This window comes from Ctenopharyngodon idella, chromosome 1, assembly GCF_019924925.1.
Source record: "Ctenopharyngodon idella isolate HZGC_01 chromosome 1, HZGC01, whole genome shotgun sequence".
Classification (NCBI taxonomy): Eukaryota; Metazoa; Chordata; class Actinopteri; order Cypriniformes; family Xenocyprididae; genus Ctenopharyngodon; species Ctenopharyngodon idella.
Window position 1 is genome coordinate 44524710 of NC_067220.1, and position 19436 is coordinate 44544145.

The 19436-nt window shown below is 36.7% G+C and overlaps 1 protein-coding gene and 1 pseudogene across 1 annotated transcript; both read left to right on the top strand.

Annotated features, from left to right (window-relative positions):
* The first annotated feature begins 351 nt into the window (after nt 1-351).
* LOC127515846 (B-cell receptor CD22-like) lies at nt 352-8431 on the top strand. Its single transcript, XM_051899945.1, has 10 exons — nt 352-407; nt 849-917; nt 4128-4472; nt 4571-4819; nt 4898-5152; nt 5248-5502; nt 5590-5847; nt 5961-6060; nt 6477-6519; nt 6740-8431. Exons 2-10 carry the CDS (start codon nt 860-862, stop codon nt 6773-6775), a joined length of 1599 nt encoding a protein of 532 aa, XP_051755905.1. The 5' UTR covers nt 352-407; nt 849-859; the 3' UTR covers nt 6776-8431.
* Nucleotides 8432-17693: 9262 nt separating this feature from the next.
* Nucleotides 17694-19436, top strand: part of LOC127512350 (phospholipid-transporting ATPase ABCA1-like) — a 31969-nt pseudogene continuing 30226 nt past the window's right edge.

A 19436-nucleotide genomic window follows, 5' to 3' on the forward strand; every position in this document is an offset into this window, starting at 1 on the left:
AACAATCACCACCTGATCTATTTTTTTTCTTTATTCGTCTGGCGTCTGTTATAACTCAGTTACAGCAACTGCACAATCTAATATTAAAAAGTCAAGGGTCAAGAGCCCAACTAAAGCAAACACCGATCACCATAATGGCGACTCTTTCCTACAGTGATTATGCTCGGTATCACCAGTTGTCTTCACTAATGGTCAATCATTACTCAATTGATCACTTAATTATCTCATTAACTTTAACAATGTTTTAGTGTTAATTTTAACATTCTTGAGTGTGGACTCAAACTCTGAGGAAAGTTGTACAGCAAATCATTAACACCCTCTACTCATGCTTCCTCTTCCTACTTCCTCCTGGTCTGTTTTCATCATTTCATACATTTTCTGATTGACGAGTGACGCACTGAAACACGGTAGAACATTTTCAAATTTCTCTGTTTTTTAGTTCATTCAGTCACATTACTTATTTAAAACATTAGTAATGTAATTATTTTTTGCTTTTGTTGTTCTTGCTTGATTTATATTAAATGTTTAGCAGTTACATGAGTAAATAATCTAATGTATAGTCTAATTAAGTCTGTACATTTGCATTTGTTTTTTTGTTTGTTTGTTTTTTACTCATGTATATTTTTCATGATACCCTGGACATAAATAATTATAATATTCATTATTTACATGTCAATGATGCAGTGCACTGTCAAAGAGGGAATGAAAAATGGTCAAGAAATGTTGAACTATTTTGAGAACATACAGTTTATTAATATTATAAGTGGGCCTCAGAGCCCTTTAAATATGTATAGGTAAAAGTTTGCATTATATTAATTGAAGGTACTGTAACTGATTGGTTGTTGTAGGTGTTGCTATCATGATGTCAGTCAGAATGGCTCCTGCTCTTCCTCTGATGTTTCTGCTCATGATTCACGGTGAGTCACTAATGTTACAGCAACACTTTATTCACTGATCAAAATAATATTATTTATATTGTTTTCAAAGTTTTTCTTTATTTGTGCAGTATCAACTTCAGCTCTTCTTTATCACCCTCCAGTCTTCCTTTTACTTTAGTCAGTAGAATTAGTTCAATGATTTATAGCGTTGAAATGCTTCAGAATCTCAAGTCAAGTTACCATTATTTATAGCGCTTTATACAACACAGATATTGTTTCAAATCAGCAGTACAGTAATAAAGAGGAAAGCAATGATCAATGATATGACAAATATATATCAAAAGTATAGAGCTGAGTATCATCAGCACAACAGTGAAAACCAACACCATGTTGCCTAATGATATCTGCCAAGGGTAGCATGTACAGGGTGAAAAGCAACAGTCCTAGTACTGAACCTTGCGGTATACTCCATTCTGAACTTGTGATCGGTATACCTTTTAATTTACTACTACATTCATTTATACACTGATTTTTGATGTCTGTGTGTCTAAATGAAAGAGAACTTTTTTGAAAGAAGTTTTTTGTTAAGAAAAACTTTTAAAAATTCCTCTGATTATATTGAAAAGGCTGGATGATTAAATGATTAGGCTCTAAATGATTTCACTGATTTGGGTCACAACATGATTATGTCAAAACAAAACCAACAACACCTGATAACATTTTCTCTTGGCTTGTCTGAATGTTATAACTCAGTTATAGCAGTTGGCCAAAATCTAATGTTTAAAATACAAGGGTCACGAGCCAGGCTATAATAAACACTGATCACTGTAATGGTGATCATTAAGCGACTGTACTTGTTAACATCAGGTGTCTTCACTAATAGTCAATCATGACTCAATCACATAATTATCTCAGTAACTTTAACACTGCTTCAGTGTTAATTTTAACACTCTTTAGTGTGGACTCAAACTCTGAGGAGAGTTAATTTAACGCTGGGGGTTTTGCTGTGTGTAGCTGACCTTTTGAGTGTTGCTGGTAAAATACTTTTGCGGTGTGTAGCAGAGAGTTGTATGATTATAATTTTCTTTTGGGAAATGTCTGCACCTGTTGATGCTTTATTTTTCATGAATTTAACCACTTGTAGCGTCTGGATAGATCCGGCGGGGTCAATCAAAGTTAGAATCTTCAGAATGCTTTTAGCCTCCTGAACTGTGCATGTAAATCACGAATCGGCTCCGGCAAGTCCGGGACCAATTGCCCCATTGGCACCTTTGTTACCCCAGTAAAGAAAAACAGAACACATTCTATCCAGCCCCAGAGACTTCAAAGAGTCACCCTGGTGGGACTAAAGGACATATGGTCACAGACACTGGCCACAACCCCAATACACACACACATACAGACACTCACAAACACGCATGGAGATTGTGAATGTACATTTATCCTCCAAATATGACTGTGCCAATATGTACCCGTCGCTGTATTTAAAGGTGCATGTATTTATCCCTAGTATATAAGCTTAGCTACGACTGTAGTTGTATTAGTTTTCTTCTAAACGATAAAACTCAAGTATAAACTGTATCTCACCTTTTATGTCTTTGCCATCTGACAAGTTTGGTCTCATTGTAAAGCTTTCGTTATGCTCTAATTGAAAATGTATGTCACATGACTGTAAAATGCATTCTTCTATTTTTAATGGTACTTTGAAGAAAATGTACTCAGATCGGACACTTCGTAAACCATGCAAATTAGGTCATAAATGGAGACAAAGAAAGAGTTTGCCCGCCAAAATCGCACCCTCATCATTGGCTGATGTATCCCAGGAGGCGTTCTGGCCTGTTGTCCTTAAAACACAACGACACGCATCTCTCATTGTCTCTCGATTGTCTTTCGCCATTTAACACCCGTCTCTCCCGGACGTCTCGGCGACCGCGCTTCCATCACGCGCCCCCTCTCTTCGGGACGACCATCTTTTGGCAACAAGTTTCTTTGTCAAACCCTCTTCATCCGTCGCCCTAAGTCTTCACTCTTCATCGCCTAGGAGACGGACTCTTTTTCTTTCCTTTCCGGTTATCTTACTCTTAAGTTAAACCCTTGTTTGAAAATCCCGCCGAAGAACACCTTCTCGGAAAAGGACCAATCGCTTCAGCCGCACGCACCGAAACTCCTGCAGAAACACGAAACGACCACAGCACCTGAACCTATGCAAGTATAGAACCATTCTTTCCAAAGCGTTTTAAGCTCGATGTGTAAGCTGAGTTTCCTTGCTGGCTCTCAAAGGTTTTAACTGTTAGTAAGTTGCCATTCCTTTGATCACCTCTATTTTCTTGACTTTACTTTCGTTTTCCATATATGTGTATTGTTTGTGTATGTCTAGTAGTATAGTCTCTGTATCCGTAGTTTCATATATTAAATACATTATATTCATGCTCGATTGTTTTTTTTGCTCATGCAACAAACCCAGGTCACTTTAACGTTTCGATCCAGTATCCTTGCTTTACGCATTGATGCTAGAATAGGAAGTCTTTCTCGTGGCCAGAGAAAAACCTTCCTTTTATAATCGGCTATGAGGAGCTAACGGTTTGCTGGACAAACTAATAGTTTCTCTAAATTATTATCAAACCAGAACTAATCATATATGTGATTGATTATAATTCGTTGTAATTAATTCACAATATATGTATAATTCCCTCTCGGGTCGGTATATGTATTATAATTAATCATAAAGCTTTATGATTTATTATATTCATATATTTCACCCATAAATTAATTAAATACCTGTACTGATTCGCTACACACTGTATCAAATAAATACCTTGGGTTGTGTTTGTTTTCTTCTAAAACAGTCGAAAAGTAAGTAGATCTAGCAGTTGTTAAGGTCTTTCTGAATGTAGAAATAATATCATTCCACACAATGTGAAATACCCCTAGTTTTGTTTTCCACAGTGTCAAGACTGTTTTCCTTAATTTTCTGTAAGTGTAAAGGAGCAACCATGTCTAATGTGCCACAAAGGATAGAGTCATTCTGTTGCAACATCGTTTTTCTGAGCTATCAGATATGCTGATGAGTTGAGACAAATTGGGAATATTATTTAGAAATACATTTTTAGTGTTAGAAATGCTAGTTCTCCCCTTTTTGTAACAATGAGTTGATTTTGTAGCCTTGACTGATATCTGTCACAGATTTCAAGAGTTTCCATGTCCCAGTGCATCTGACAAAACAACATCTTCATTATTTTTATGTTTCAGGGGTTTCTAGTGCTAGTTGGGGTGTGAGTTACAGTCCTTCACACATCTGTGCACTAAAGGACTCATCAGTGATAATGAGCTGCACTTATACATACCCTACTGGATATCAGATCAGGAATGTGTACTGGGCCAAATTGTTAATACATGGCTTAGAACCTCCAAATCTGACTGAGGACCCTGAATACAGACAGAGGTTTCAGTATCTGGGAGATAAACAGCAGAACTGCACCATGAGACTGAGTCATGTGACACTGAAGGATGCAGACATGTACTATTTCAGATTCACCACTGATATAACAGAAGGAAAATGGCTTGGTAAACCTGGAGTGATTCTTTCTGTCACAGGTGACTTTCATGAGGTTTCTCTCTTCTTCTGTACATTATGTTGAATAATAATCAGTGTGTGACAGCAGCACTAGATATAATGTGTGTGTTGTGTTCAGATCTTCAGGTGGAGTCTCCTGAGAGAGTGACAGAGGGAGATTCAGTCCGTCTGACATGTAAAAGCAGCTGCACTCTGACTGACAGAGCAACATTCATCTGGTACAGAAACTCACAGCCATTAACTGAGAGAAGAGACGGAAACAATGAACTCCTGCTGCAGTCAGTCAGAAGAGAGGATGCAGGCAGATATAGCTGTGCTGTACACGGACACAATCTCACATCACCTGCTGTTGAGCTCAAAGTCATGTGTGAGTACAGATTCATTTGTTCTTTTCAAAATGTATTGAGTTTATGTTTGGAACTGCACTTTCATTTGTCTGTTTTAGATCCTCCAAAGAACGTCTCAGTGTTGATAAACGGATCTGGTGAAATAGTGTCAGGAGATTCAGTGACTCTGATCTGCAGCAGTGATTCAAACCCTCCTGCAGAAATCAGCTGGTTTAAAGGAGGAACGTTTGTAGGATCTGGAAGAATCTACAGCATCTCAAACATCAGCTCTGATGACAGTGGAGAATACAAGTGCAGATCCGTCAATGAACATGGAGAGAAATACTCTGACGCTGTGACTTTAAACATCATGTGTGAGTTAATGATGATTCTGTAACTGGGGTAACAAACAGAAAAGTTAATGAATATTCCGAATACATGATTATAGAGTTCCTTTTATCTGATTTAGACCCACCCAGGAGAATCTCAGCGTCCATCAGTCCATCTGGTGAAATAGTGTCAGGATATTCAGTGACTTTGATCTGCAGCAGTGATTCAAACCCTCCTGCAGAAATCAGCTGGTTTAAAGGAGGAACGTTTGTAGGATCTGGAAGAATCTTCAACATCTCAAAAATCAGCCCTGATGACAGTGGAGAATACAAGTGCAGATCCAGAAACAAACATGGAGAGAAATACTCTGATGCTGTGATTTTAAATGTCATGTGTGAGCTTATGATAATCTGCACATTGTTCACAAATCCATAGTCATAATCTAATATTTGTTGAGAATTTAAATTTAAGTCTGTTTTAGACCCTTCAAGGAGCGTCTCAGTGTCCATCAGTCCATGTTGTGAAATAGTGGAGGGAGATTCAGTGACTCTGAGCTGCAGCAGTGATTCAAACCCTCCTGCTCTGAACTTCAGCTGGTTTAAAGGAGGAACATTTGTAGGATCTGGAAGAATCTTCAGCATCTCAAAGATCAGCTCTGATGACAGTGGAGAATACAAGTGCAAGTCCAGAAATAAACATGGAGAGAAATACTCTGATGCTGTGACTTTAAACATTATGTGTGAGTTTTATGAATCATATTCTCCACATACACCTGCTTACGCATTTATTTTGTTAGTATATTTTGTCGTTCAGTCCTGATAAACATCTGATGTGTGTTTTTGTCTATTTCAGCAGAAAGATGTTTCTCATGGTCTGCAGCGTTTGGTCTTGGTGTTGGTCTTGGTGTTGGACTCTGTGGAGCATCTGCTGCTCTCATTGTTTTGTATATTCGGTAAGACGTTCTTTACAAAACTGAACTGCAGTGTAAATGTAGTTTTACTGTGCTACATTAAGCAAAGTATACCTGTTTACCACAATTGTACTACAGTTTAAATATGCAGTTATTTTGCTAACCTGCAATAGATTGTTTAATATATTTTCAATGTATTCAAACCAGTTAATATATTGATCATAAATATGTGGAATTTTTTCTATTTTCCTTCCGTAAGGGAAGCGGTTTGTGTGAGTTTGTAATAATTAACATTTTTAAACAACATTGTTGTAAACACACATGGTAAAGTGTCTTTAAAGTCCTTTAGATTATGAATGTCTGTTTTTGAATCATGGGTAATGTCCCTGCAGTTCAAAACATGGTAAATGCATATGAAACTCTTTAAATGTGCTGTTTATTCACCTTTCTTTTGACAGTCATACAAAAAGGATGAAAAGATCTGCTATAAGATTTTCTCAGGTGAGAAATCAATTATATATTCATCCGTTTTGAGTCATGCAGAGATTTTAAGAGTGTAAGACACATATGAGTCTCATGTCCAAACACCTGATTCTTCAGTTTCAGATTCAGGAGTTTCAGTTATCCACTAAAAACTGATTTACATGAAGATCCTCTGAACATTAAAGGCAGTACTGTTAGACTGTCAAATGTTTAAACCCTTCTGTCTTTGTCCCTGTAGATTGCGGATCCCAGTGCTGAAATATATATAGAGTAAGGCTGGCTTGATTTCCTGACAGGTCTGAATTCGTCAACTTTTACAGGAACAGACACCATGCAATAAAACAATACATCTTCAAACATGAAGTTGAGCTCATGAAGCAAGGGCACATAATCTTCTCTGCTCACCTGAGCCCCTCTTTCCCTCTCTCTCTCTCCACGAGGCTCATGTCACTAAAAGTTTACTAAGAGAGACTCTATATATAACACATAATATATATTGTGAATTAATTGCTTTTTCCTTTTTCCTCTTAGTCTGTGCGCTGTCATTTTTGACACGAACTGTAAAAGTGTAACTATTTTTTTTTAATTGAAATTATTATTTTAGTTTTAAATATTTGAAGTGATTAATTTCACTCTCACTCTGTGTAAGAGTATATGTGTTTATTTTGGTCAATTTTGACAGTGAACGGCAAAGGTGTGTACGGTGTACATTTTAGGACATCCTCAGACCAATACACAGTCATACAACAATAAGGCTTTTATATAATCTATTGTATTAAGTACTATATAAACAAGACTTGACTAGACTGGATTACTGAATTGCAGAATTGGTGCAAACATATCCACACCACTATGATTAGATGCTTTCTGAACTGCTGTCATTTTTGTTGTTTGCACATATTTAAAGAAACACTGCTCTCAGTAGCATCTGATGCCTTTTAGTCTGAGGCTGTTTCATCTGATGCCTAATTGTACGAGTCTGAGGTGCGATACCGTTTTGTCCAACGACTGTAGCCTTTAAGACGCCTTTTTGTTGTATGACTGAAGTCTGAGGATGTCCTAAAATGTACACCATAGGTGTGACCTTTTTTTATGACCACTTAGACTCACTGAATGTAGTCCTTTTTTATTGTTCAGATTTCAAGTCACCAGCTTTTGAACCATTCATTTTTATTAAATAAAAAAATATATAAAATCTGTCAAAAATGAATTCAAAAATCGAGTTATGGTGGAAGAGTAACCTCTGACCCAACGTGTGATGTATTGATGAACGTGGAAGCAAAGAGGATAGAGAAAAACTAAACACTGGTCACAAATTAGAAGTCTAAAATGAGTTTGTTGCCCATCCCTATTTGTTTGAACCGCGAGAAGCGTCTACTCATACCTAAGCTTACGCTACTCCTTCATCCTATGTCATACGCTTCCACTGTAAGTCCCTGGGGCCATGTGGATTACTTTTATGATGGATGGATGCACTTTTTTGGGCTTCAAAATCATGAGCGCCATTCACTACCATTATAAATTTTGGAAGAGCCAGGATATTTTTTAATACAACTCCAATTATGTTCATCTGAAAAAAATAGTCATATACATCTAGGATGGCATGAGGGTGAGAAAATCATGGGATAATTTAAATTTTTTGGGTGAATTATACCTTTAATTTTGTTGTACAAAATTTGTTTTCATCGCTTATGAGCATTTTCAGTTTAATATATAAATAGTTTAAATGTTGCTCCTTTTTACTCGGATGCCTTATATGCTTGTGGTCAAATCAAAATGAATTTCATCAATACAGTTAATCAAGAGCAGACACACTAGGACAGTTGTTGCATTTATGCCATTTATATGACTTGCATACATGAGGCTTGAAAGGCCACTGCTGTGTAAATTGAGTATACAAGAATGTAATAAAACCAGGCTGATGAACTTACTGTTTGTTGAAGTTTTTGATGTTTTCAAGGTCAGTGCTGTTACTCAAAAACATATGCCCACACACACTACATATAATATACACATACAACAACATTAGATTAGAGTCAGACAGCGATCATTTATGAACAGGTGAGTATTCAAATTATTTAATTGAGTTTATATACTACATAAAGATACATATATGTTAACTTGGTTTGTTTCGGAAGTGTCAAGAATTAATAGATAATAAATAACTCATAAATATAATCTACATTAAAGACCAGAAAAACACTATCCCCCGGTTTCACAGACAAGGCTAAAGCTAGTCCCAGACTAAAATGCATGTTTTAACTGAAAGCAACTTGAACTGACATTTCTTAAATTATGTCAGTGCCATTGTTTTGTCTCAAGATGCACACCAGTAATGTTACTTAAATGTCCTAATTGAACTAAGGCCTAATCCTAGTTTAGTCTAAGCCCTATCTGTGAAACCAGGCCTAAGATAAGTATGAGAGGGATGTATATTGTCTGTGAGACCATCAACAAGGAGAACAAGATACTGAGAGCTCAGATACAAAATTAAACCTAACAAAAATTCTGATCTTTTCAGAGCATCCTCAAAAATTACTCCCTCATGCTTTCTTTCTAACATATCATATCATACTCACAGTATCCATCATCCATCATCCATCTGCTATCCCTCACACTCATTTGCAAACTGTGGTCATTAGAATTAGTCCATCTTTTGTATAAGATAGTTGTTTCATGAGATTTTTAAGTCAGCACTGTCCCCTAGTGGTCAGGAGCATTTGCGTTGGGTTGTTGTGACTATTCTTTTTGAACATTTGTTTGCTTTGTAAATTTGTGTTGATTAGATCCAGCCAAAATACACTGACTAAAAAAGGATGGATAAAAAAAACTCACAGGTGTTAATTTGCTTGTGCAATACATCAAATTGTGTTTAAGGGCATATTTTCCTAGAATTATTTGAACAAATAGAACAGCAGCCATATTAGTTTTCACAAATATAATCAATGTAACATTCTTCATTTCCACAAAGGAACAGCTGTTAAAGGATTAGTTCACTTTCAAATGAAAATTAGCCCAAGCTTTACTCACCCTCAAGCCATCCTAGGTGTATATGACTTTCTTCTTTCTGATGAACACAATCGGAGAAATATTAATAAATATCCTGATGCATCCAAGCTTTATAATGGCAGTGAACGGGGGTCACGAGTATGAGCTCAAGAAAGTGGATCCATCCACATCCATCCATCATAAATATGTGCTTCCGATGGCTCCGGGGGGGTTAATAAAGGCCTTCTGAAGTGAAACGTTTGTGTAAAAAAAATATACATATTTAAACAAGTTATGAAGTCAAATATCAAGTTTCTGCCAGACCACCTTCCGTATTCAAGTTACGAAGAAAGTGTAAACTGGCGTCGCGTCAGTTACACTTTTCCGTAAGTTGAATAGGGAAGGCGCATGACGTACAGTAGTGAACTGCAAGAGGTTTACACCTTCTGTGTACATTGAATACGGAAGGCGGTCTGGTGGAAGCTCGATATTTGACTTCATAACTTGTTTAAATATGGATATTTTTTACACAAACGCATCAATTCACATCAGAAGGCCTTTATTAACCCCCCAGAGCCGTGTGGAGTATAGGTTTATGATTGATGGATGCGGATGGATGCACTTTCTTCAGCTCATACTAGTGACCCCCATTCACTGCAATTATAAAGTTCGGATGCGTCAGGATATTTATTAATATTTCTGTTTTTATCAGAAAGAAGAGAGTCATAGACACCTAGGATGGCTTGAGGGTGAGTAAAGCTTGGGCTAATTTTCATTTGAAAATGAACTAATCCTTTAAGAAATTTGCGTGCATAATTTGTGATGGATTCTGCTGTGTTAATGATTCATGTAAAAAAAAATTTAAAATTAGACTGATGAGCTTGACAACCACACATTTGTTTAAGTTACCAATGACAATGTTGTCAAAATGATCCCCATTCACATGGATCCGCAAAAACGTTTAAGGTTACTCACGTAACCCTGTTTCCCTGAGATAATGAGCATTGCATCAGTTTTAGAGGCTTATAGGGAAAACTCCTGTTTTCTCAAAATCCTGAAGACTGATTGGTTCACGTCTGTTCAAGTGCACAGAAAAATGGCATTTCAGCCCACAAAAAGACGAGTACACCTTGAGGGTTGTCCAGTCCTGGCGGGACTTAACCCTTTTCTTCTCCAACCTGCAGGATCAGGACTGCTTCAGCTGTACGGGGTCCAGCTCTAGTTTTGGGCAAGGCCCTTGATGCTTTGGAAAAGGGTAGCATTTAGCCGGGCGAAGGCGTGGCTTGACTTCCAGCTCCACTTTCGGCTGGGGCTGGACGGGCGCTGAAGCTGGCCTGGGTCGCTGCTGAGTCGGTGGGGCCGTCTTGGAGTGAATAGAGGCAGTGGTGGATCTGGCTCTTTCAGGTAAGAAGTGACACATAGCCTGCAATGACTTCTGGGCCTCAATGTAATGTTACACAAAGCCGAATATGGGGGAATCTAGAAAAGCCATCCTGTCAGCATCCTTAATCTCAGTGAGATTGAGCCATAAGTGGCACGCCAGCACCACTAGGCTCGCCAGATTCAACTCCTCGCAGTGCAGATAGCTGGAATCCAGAAGCGCCGCCTCAGCACAGGCAAGAGGCGCACTCCGAGTGCTTGTCTGCAGAGTGCCGTTCAGTCAGCTTGCTTGCAGAGTGCCGCTGATCCCACTTGCTTGCAGAGCGTCTAATCCACTGCTAGGCTTTTTTCGAGAAGAGGCGAGTAGAGAGGCTTCATTCTTCTTCGAGGCAGCGAGATGATCTTCGCGCTGAAGGATAAAGATTCTGACGAGATCTGGGATTTCCGTGGCCTTTATTAGCAGCCAACCCCACCCATTTTGGCAGGCTGAAATGCCATTTGCCTGTGCACTTGCATAGACGTGAACTAATCAGGCTTCAGGATTTGGAGAAAACAGGAGTTTTCCCAGTAAGCCATTGAAATCAATAATTGAAAATAAATAAATAAATAATTGTGCTCTTGACTTGCAGCTCTATAGATATATCAGATTCGCCTCATCTCCGGCGAACCGCCTCTACTGTAATGAACGGTTAATAACTGTGCTAGATTTAAGGGCATTTTAAGCGAACGAGAAGCTTGTGAAGTGCGGAAGCTCAAGCGGTTGCCGTGGTAACGAACAATGGCTGCTAGAGAAAACATCTGAATTTTTACTGTTAAATATCGTATTACAAATGAGAGCTAAAAACCCAACAAAAATAAGAAACAATTATTTTCAATTATTTGTATATAAAATGTCTTTCTTACTAGTAACAATCACATTCATGATATCAGAAACTAACATTGTCACTAGTGACAATCAACTGATATCAACATTGTTACTAGTAGCAATTCAATTGTTGATATCAAGAATAGATATGTGCACTAGTCACCACGTAATTAATGATATCAAAAATTATGAGTTTTACTAGTAAGAATTGTATTTCTGATATGGCAGCCTATAGTGACATTTCACTAGTGATAAATATCAAGAATTCTAGTTTTTACTAATGGAAATTCAAATGTTGATATCAAGAATACATATTTCTGTGAGTGATGACATCATTGTTGATGTCAAGAATTAACATTTTTACTAGTAGAAATGTAATTCCTGATATCAAAAATTGTCATTGTTACTAGTGGAAATTAAATTCCAGATATCAAGAATTAGCATTTTAACTAGTGAAAATTTAATTGTTGACATCAAGAATTCATATCCTGGGAATTATTAAAAGTCAATACGGCTTGCATATTTCCATTCCCAGGATATAATTTGCTGATATCTAGAATTATAGTTTTTACTAGTGGAGATGTAATTCTTGATATCAAAAATTAGCATTTTAACTAGTGAAAATTGAATTGTTGATATCAAAAAATAACATTGTTACTAGTGAAAATGTAATTCCTGATATCAAGAATTAGCATTTTAACTAGTGAAAATTAAATTGTTGATATCAAGAATTCATATCCTGAGATGTGAATAAAAGTCAAAACGCTTGCCATAATCATGCTAACCTGATAATTAGCTTCTTTACATGACAGCAAGCCTTTGTGTCTGAAACCCCTCTAGTAACCACTGTGGGTCACTATAGTGTTTTGTTTTGTCTTTTTATTTTGAAGTTTAGCATCTCTTATCTGTTCTGCCTATAATTTTCTTTTCTGATTATGTCAAGTGTTTGTTTTTTTATTATTTCAATGTCACAGCAACACAGAAAATATGTATTAATACAGACAAAAAATTGCCAATTTTATATTAAGTGCTTATCCAAAAACGCTGATATGATTTTAATTTTAAAAAAAATGTGAATTGTGGTTGTCACTTTTTATGTAAGTGCCATTTTCACAATAAAGTTAAAAGTGTATTGTGTATATACAGTTGTTGTACAATAGATATATTTCTTTTGAGTGTTAATAGTTTTACTTTTGTTTCAATTCAGTACATGGCTGAATTGAAAAAGTTACATAGCAAATTCAATCATTTTTACAGAAAAAAAAAAAAAAAAAAAAAATCAAAACAAGGAAAAACATGATATAATTATCTCTGTTTCCGGATACTACAGCCCATAAACACACTGCTGCATAATGTCTAATATACAGACAATGAGCAGTGCTGAGAAGAAATTCAAATGGACAAAGTTCATTATAGACACTTCTAGTTTCTCTTAATTAGATCATACAGTCAGATACAAATAAAAAAAGCCATTAGCTTGAGACAGTGAAGCTGGTAATACTGTTTGTGGAGTTGTTTAATCAGATCTTGAGAGATTTAATGATTTGTGGTTGTGGCTGAAGTCATTTGTAGTTCTTGCTGTTCCTCTTTCCTTCAGTGATTCTGCTTAACAGCATGTGCACTATTTAAAAAAAGTGTAAAAAATAAAAACCATGAAATGCATGGCAGCACAGAGTGCCAAACTTTAGAAAACAACAGGAAATAACAGTCAAAGATCATCAACTGAAGATTAGACTGGAACAGGAAAAAGGAAGGTTGACCATCCTTTTACATGCTCAAATTAACAGTGAAATACTGGCAGCAGAGATGACAGTAGTTTAATGTTAATTTTACTGTTCTCTTATTGTAAAATGCTTTATGGCATGCTACTGTAGTAACAATGTGAACACATTTCATTTGAGTCCAGTAATAAAGAATATTACTTAATATGAATTTCAACTACAAACACATAATTGTTAAAATCTAACCATTAAAACTAAAAACATCAACTTTACTCTAATATCTTTAGTTAATAATCGATAAAAGCATTTTAGCTTCAGGCCACATACTGTAAAAGGCCACATTCTATAAAAGAAAAATATGTATTTTTACAGAGAAAATGCAGTATAACTTTACAATAATTTCACATGCATAATGAATACATTCACATAAAATGTAACCAGTTTAGTTATTTACAGGTAATATTATCTTTATGATGTTTAACATTCATAATAACACTAAAGACGTCCTGATGTTGATTGTAGTTTGCAGTGCTGTTGTCTTTGTGTTGATGATGTTCTTCACTGGAGCTGAAAGCTGTCCTGAGCACCGCGGCGTCTCCACAAATCCATCTACTCTGGACAGATTAATTACTTGATTACAAAAAAAAAAAAAAAAGATTCAGTATCACAGTATCAACATGAAATATTTGTTATGCCTACAAATAAAATGAGGTTGTTTATGTCTTGTTTGTAAGTCAAAAAATCTAAACAACCTTAAAATTTAAGTGAATTTAAGGTATAAGGTCTATGCACACTGAGTCCGAAATTTTCACACGTTAAAAAATAAATACGACCTCACGTTGTGTTAATCACGTTTACACACTGCCTCCGAAACTTTCGTCCATCATAAAAAAAAATTCAGATCAGGTTTAATTTTCTGCATTTTTCGCATCTGTAGCAAGCAGTTTGAAAGGTGTTTTGACAATTCAGAGCCACCGTACAAGCGGACGCCAAAATCCAGCATGGCGTCTGACAAGTTGATCCACTTTGTCTCGCAGCACAAAGCACTGTATGACAAACAAAGTGTGGAATGCATATATATTGGTGGTCTTTTTTTTTTAACTTGTGGCTCCAAGTATCGCTAGCAAAACATCAAACTGAGCCACTGACTTTACCTGAAGTAAACTTCGAATCGCTAGGGATAATCACGCAGCTCCTTGATTAGGAGGTGGAACTCTCCTTCCTCTCTACGCAGTCTCAGGATTGGATGGACCCAGTATTTCATTTTTTTTTTTCTCTTTTTTAAGAAGAAAGAGGACAACAAAATAATCATCACTGCTTGAAGACTACATTTTGTATTGTTTTGGTTATTTTTTTCTCAACAGATTAATTAATACACATCAGACTCAGTGTGCAAGGTTTCTGTGTGTGATGAATTTTAGGATGACAAATACGAAAAAACATACAAAAAATCCAGACTCAGTGTGCAAAGACCTTTCATTTAAATTAAAGCAAGTCACTTTTACCTTTTACTAACATTTTGCAATAAAGTCTCATTTGTTTTTGGGGATTTTGAAATCAATGTTCTAGTTTTTCACTGTGCAATAAGGTTTTCCACCTTTGCAATAGGGGCTCTGTGCAATTCTGATGTGCAATTTACTCTTTTCCAAAACATTTCTTAATTCTCTCTTTTTTTATTTTTATTTTTTTTTATTTATAATATATTTCTATGTAGCACTACGATACATGTGTGTTGTTTTGTTCCGTGAATGTGCTTTGGATAATATTTTTATTTTATTTTATTTTTTTGTGCAAGATTTATAAATGTTGTGGAAGTATTGATCAATGTTCGGAGCACATTTAAATGGCCACAATTAGATTAAAATTCACAATCTGGAGAGAAATTGTAAAATGTCCATATTTTTAGAAGCAGTTATTAAAGAGACAGTGTTCATAAAACAATTTTTTCTCACCTGTCTGAACAACATCCTTCAAGCATTCACTGAATAACACAGGAGCCGCAATCACAGGACCCACAATCACAGGACCCACAATCACAGGACCCACAATCGCAGGACCCACAATCGCAGGAGCCACAATCACAGGAGCCACAATCGCAGGAGTCGCAATCACAGGACCCGCAATCGCAGGAGTCACAATCACCGGAGCCACCATCACCAGCGCCACCATCATTGGAGCCACAATCACAGGGGCCAAAATAACAGTAGCCGCAATGACAGTAACTGCACTCTTTTGAAGACATTTCAGGCTTCTCAGGCATCTCCTCAGTCATTTGCCTAGGTTTTGGACTCTGGGTTATTGTGTGACAGTGACATTGGCATTTGTTATTGCAGTTCTCTTTGCAATTTTTACATCCTTCTTTGCTGTTCTCAAAATCCATGGCTTGTCTAGTAGGTTTAAAAGATCCGTTTGAACCGGCGAGCTGATATGGAATTATTCTCAAATCTTACAGCAGATGTTTTATCTTGAGTGAAACAGGATGTGGCTTGCATGCAAGGTCTCGTAGGAGCACACTGAGCATGTGCAACAGGCGTGTCTCTCACACACACACACACACACACACACAAAAACACTTTGTTGCAGAATCATCAGCCTCTCTGTGGTCATAAAAAGGTGGTCACAACACTCCTTTTCCTTGCAAGATTAATATTTTATGCTGATATGTTTTATATGCTTAAGAAATATGCTTTTAAGGACAAGTTGCATGAGCTTCTAAGTCTAAAGAAAGTTAGTGTTGAAACAGCTTATGCAGATTGAGGAAACAAGAACTAGACAGCAGGGTTTAAATATTATATTTAACCAGTATAACTTGAGCAACAAGCTGAGCTAATCAAACTTTCAGGATTCACTTTTGCCCAGTAACAGAAAAGCAAATGATTTCTGGGAATTCATCAATGTGACCATTGTGCCTGTAAAGGCAAGTCTTGTTGCTGTATATCTTCACAGTCAAATATAGGCTGTCAATGAAAGCTTCAGATGAGGGAGGTGAATGAACTGTCAGATTCCCTTGACAGTAATCAGAGAAAGTGTAAAAATTAATGGCTACTGATATTGCTTCTTTTCTTCATGTGAATTTGCCGGTTGATAACAGATCCACTAGGAAGTGTCCAGTTAGAGAGATTACCAGAGATGATCAGGTATGCAGGAATAACCCCTTTATTGTCACCACAACTCGGTACACTGAAGAAATTCTGCTTAGCATGTGTGTGTGGTTTTTCTATAAAATAAAGATACGAGAATAATATATAAGTATAATAAATAACAGTCATTTCTACAGTAAATATATAATAAATATACAATGATTAATACAGTAGATAGGAAAACAAATGTGCCATTATATGGGAAAGTGCTCTGACAGATTAGATTACTAATACTGAGCAGTTGAAATTTGAAACCTCTCAGCACTGAGGACAGACCCAGCTAACAATTTTTTTTGTTCTAAGAACATTTTCAAACTGTTTTGGTTATGGAAATGTTAAAATATCCAGTTTTCTTGATGTTAGAGGAACGTTTTTTTAAGGTAAGTTCTTGAAACATGCAAATACCTGCTGCTAACAAGCAGAATCACTGAAGGAATGAGAAACAACAAGAACAGAAACTACAACTGACTTCCAGCTACAGCCTTAGATGTAATCAACTGAAGATAAAAGAAGACATTAAATCTCTCAAGATCTCAGCAGAGGAGGATTAAACAACTCCACAAACAACATTACCAGCTTCACTTATTACTAACCAGAATTACTTTTTCTGACAAACATGTACAAAAGTTATTATTGAGATTAACAAAGGTTTAGATGTTGATTTCAGCAGTTTGGTTAAAAAATGTTTCTTTTGGGGTCACCATTATGGAGATCGGTGTTTTCTTTAGTTGGCCTCTTGACCCTTGACGACTACTATTATTTCTCACCATTGTGATAAAGATGATTTATAACTCTAAAGAGATCTGTGTGAGATCTTCTATAACTGCTCAAAACAACCTTCTGAAAAAGCTGAGACTCACTTAAGGGACTTTCGCACCGAATAGTTCAAGGAACTCAGTTATAGGAACTAGCCACTAGGATACTTCTCCAGGAACTAATTTCTCCCCCGGGCCATGGTTGCATTCGCACCGCCAGTAGGAACTATGAAGCAGCTGACTACGGCGTCTTTAAACGCGGCATTTACAAACGTTAAAAATTGGTGGATGGAGAATGCCATGATCGGAGCTGTGTTTGTTGTGTGTCGTGGGATTCATGATAATGGAGATGGAATGTAAACACACAATTTATGCGACTAAAAAGAGCAAAAATTGGGGCTAAGAGACGAAATCTCCTATGACAACTTTCAGTATTACATATAATCAAGGCAGAGAAAAGAACACAACCCTGCAGACAACAGGTAAATGCCTTTATCGCTGTTTTCCATGTTCGTGAAGAATAAATATGTTTACACGGCTTTTTAAAAAGGCCGGGTGCCAGTGCTTGACATGCGTTTGACCAATCAATGTACACTTACGTCAACGATAGTTCCTATAGTGCTCGTTAAGACCCTAATCTGAAGTAGAAGCTAATTTAGTTCACCCAAAAGGAGTTCCTAGAACTAAAATCGTTCCTAGTTCCTGCGGTGCGAACATGGCAAAATCCAGGTACTTCAGCCAATAGTTCTAGGAACTATGAGAAGGTTCCTTGGGTGCGAAAGCCCCTTTAGACATCTACACTCATCATACAAATTTCAAAAATGGTGACAACCAAAAAATATTCAAACATAAATACTAAAAGAATTCAGCTGCATTATTTATTCATGCCGCAATGCTTGCTGGGAGCTGTGAATGAGTTTTGAATGTCACCACTGTTGTTTCAAATGCTGATTGTTCATGTCTGTGAGAGTATAAACAAGTTCATAGTTAATAACTTCATGCTCACAATATGTCTTCATAATTTGGTTAGAGTATCTAATTGTCACAGTAGTATCACATAGCCATAGAAAAACTAACAAAACAATCAAGAGTCAAGAGCCCAACTACATGAAACACTGATCACCACAATGGGGACTTCAAATGTTTGTTCCTCTTTCCTTCAGTGATTTTACTCATTAACATCAGGTGTCAGTCATCTCTAATGGTCACACTGAGCGGTGTTCATAAAACACAGGGGAATTTGCTGAGTGACATCCAACCTTAAGCCATTTTTAAGAAAGTGGTGATCCTTAATATTAAAGAACGCTCGAAGAATATTTTCTGCCAATATTATGAGAACATTCATCAAATATTAATGACAATATATGGTGATTTCATGAATATTGTTTTAAGAGAGTTTAATTGTAACACTTGCATAACCTTTACATAAATTTAAGTAGGTCACAAGACCATTCTGAGTGGGTCGTGGAGTGCCTGAGAAAAACCTGTTGTCCCGATTCAGTAGCTGCGGTCAGGGAGATGTTGTCAGGCTATATGTCATGTCATTATTCTAACATTATTTTCATAGCTTGTTATGAAATAAGAAGTCTCTCTCACCTAGGAAAACGTTCCTGTCCTGTCATCCGTTATACTGTGCTCGTAGCCAGTGGCGTAACTTTGTTTTAAAAAGTGGGTGGGACAGGAATGGTGTGTGTATCATTACAATAATAAATGCGCAAAATTTTGACATAGAACTCATGTTTAATATGATAGTTTCATCCTTACGTCTACTATAATACAATATATTGTTAGTCTCGAACGTATTTACATTAGTCAGAAAACATTAAGTCTGCATTTAGTATTAGATTGTCCTGATGGACTAGAGGTAGAATTTTTGTTCAGCATGCCAGAGGTTCTGGGTTCTAATCCGCCCTTGTGCTATTTAGTTTATTTTTTTCTTATTAAAACCAAAGATGTTCATCAGTAATTGTTTAGTAAAGAGCAGAGACACGGTTTATGTGCATTTTGTTTGTGATTTCACTGGAACGGAATAGGATCTGAGTCCGCAAACTGCGATTGCTTGAAGTAGAGGTCTTGTCTTTTTTTT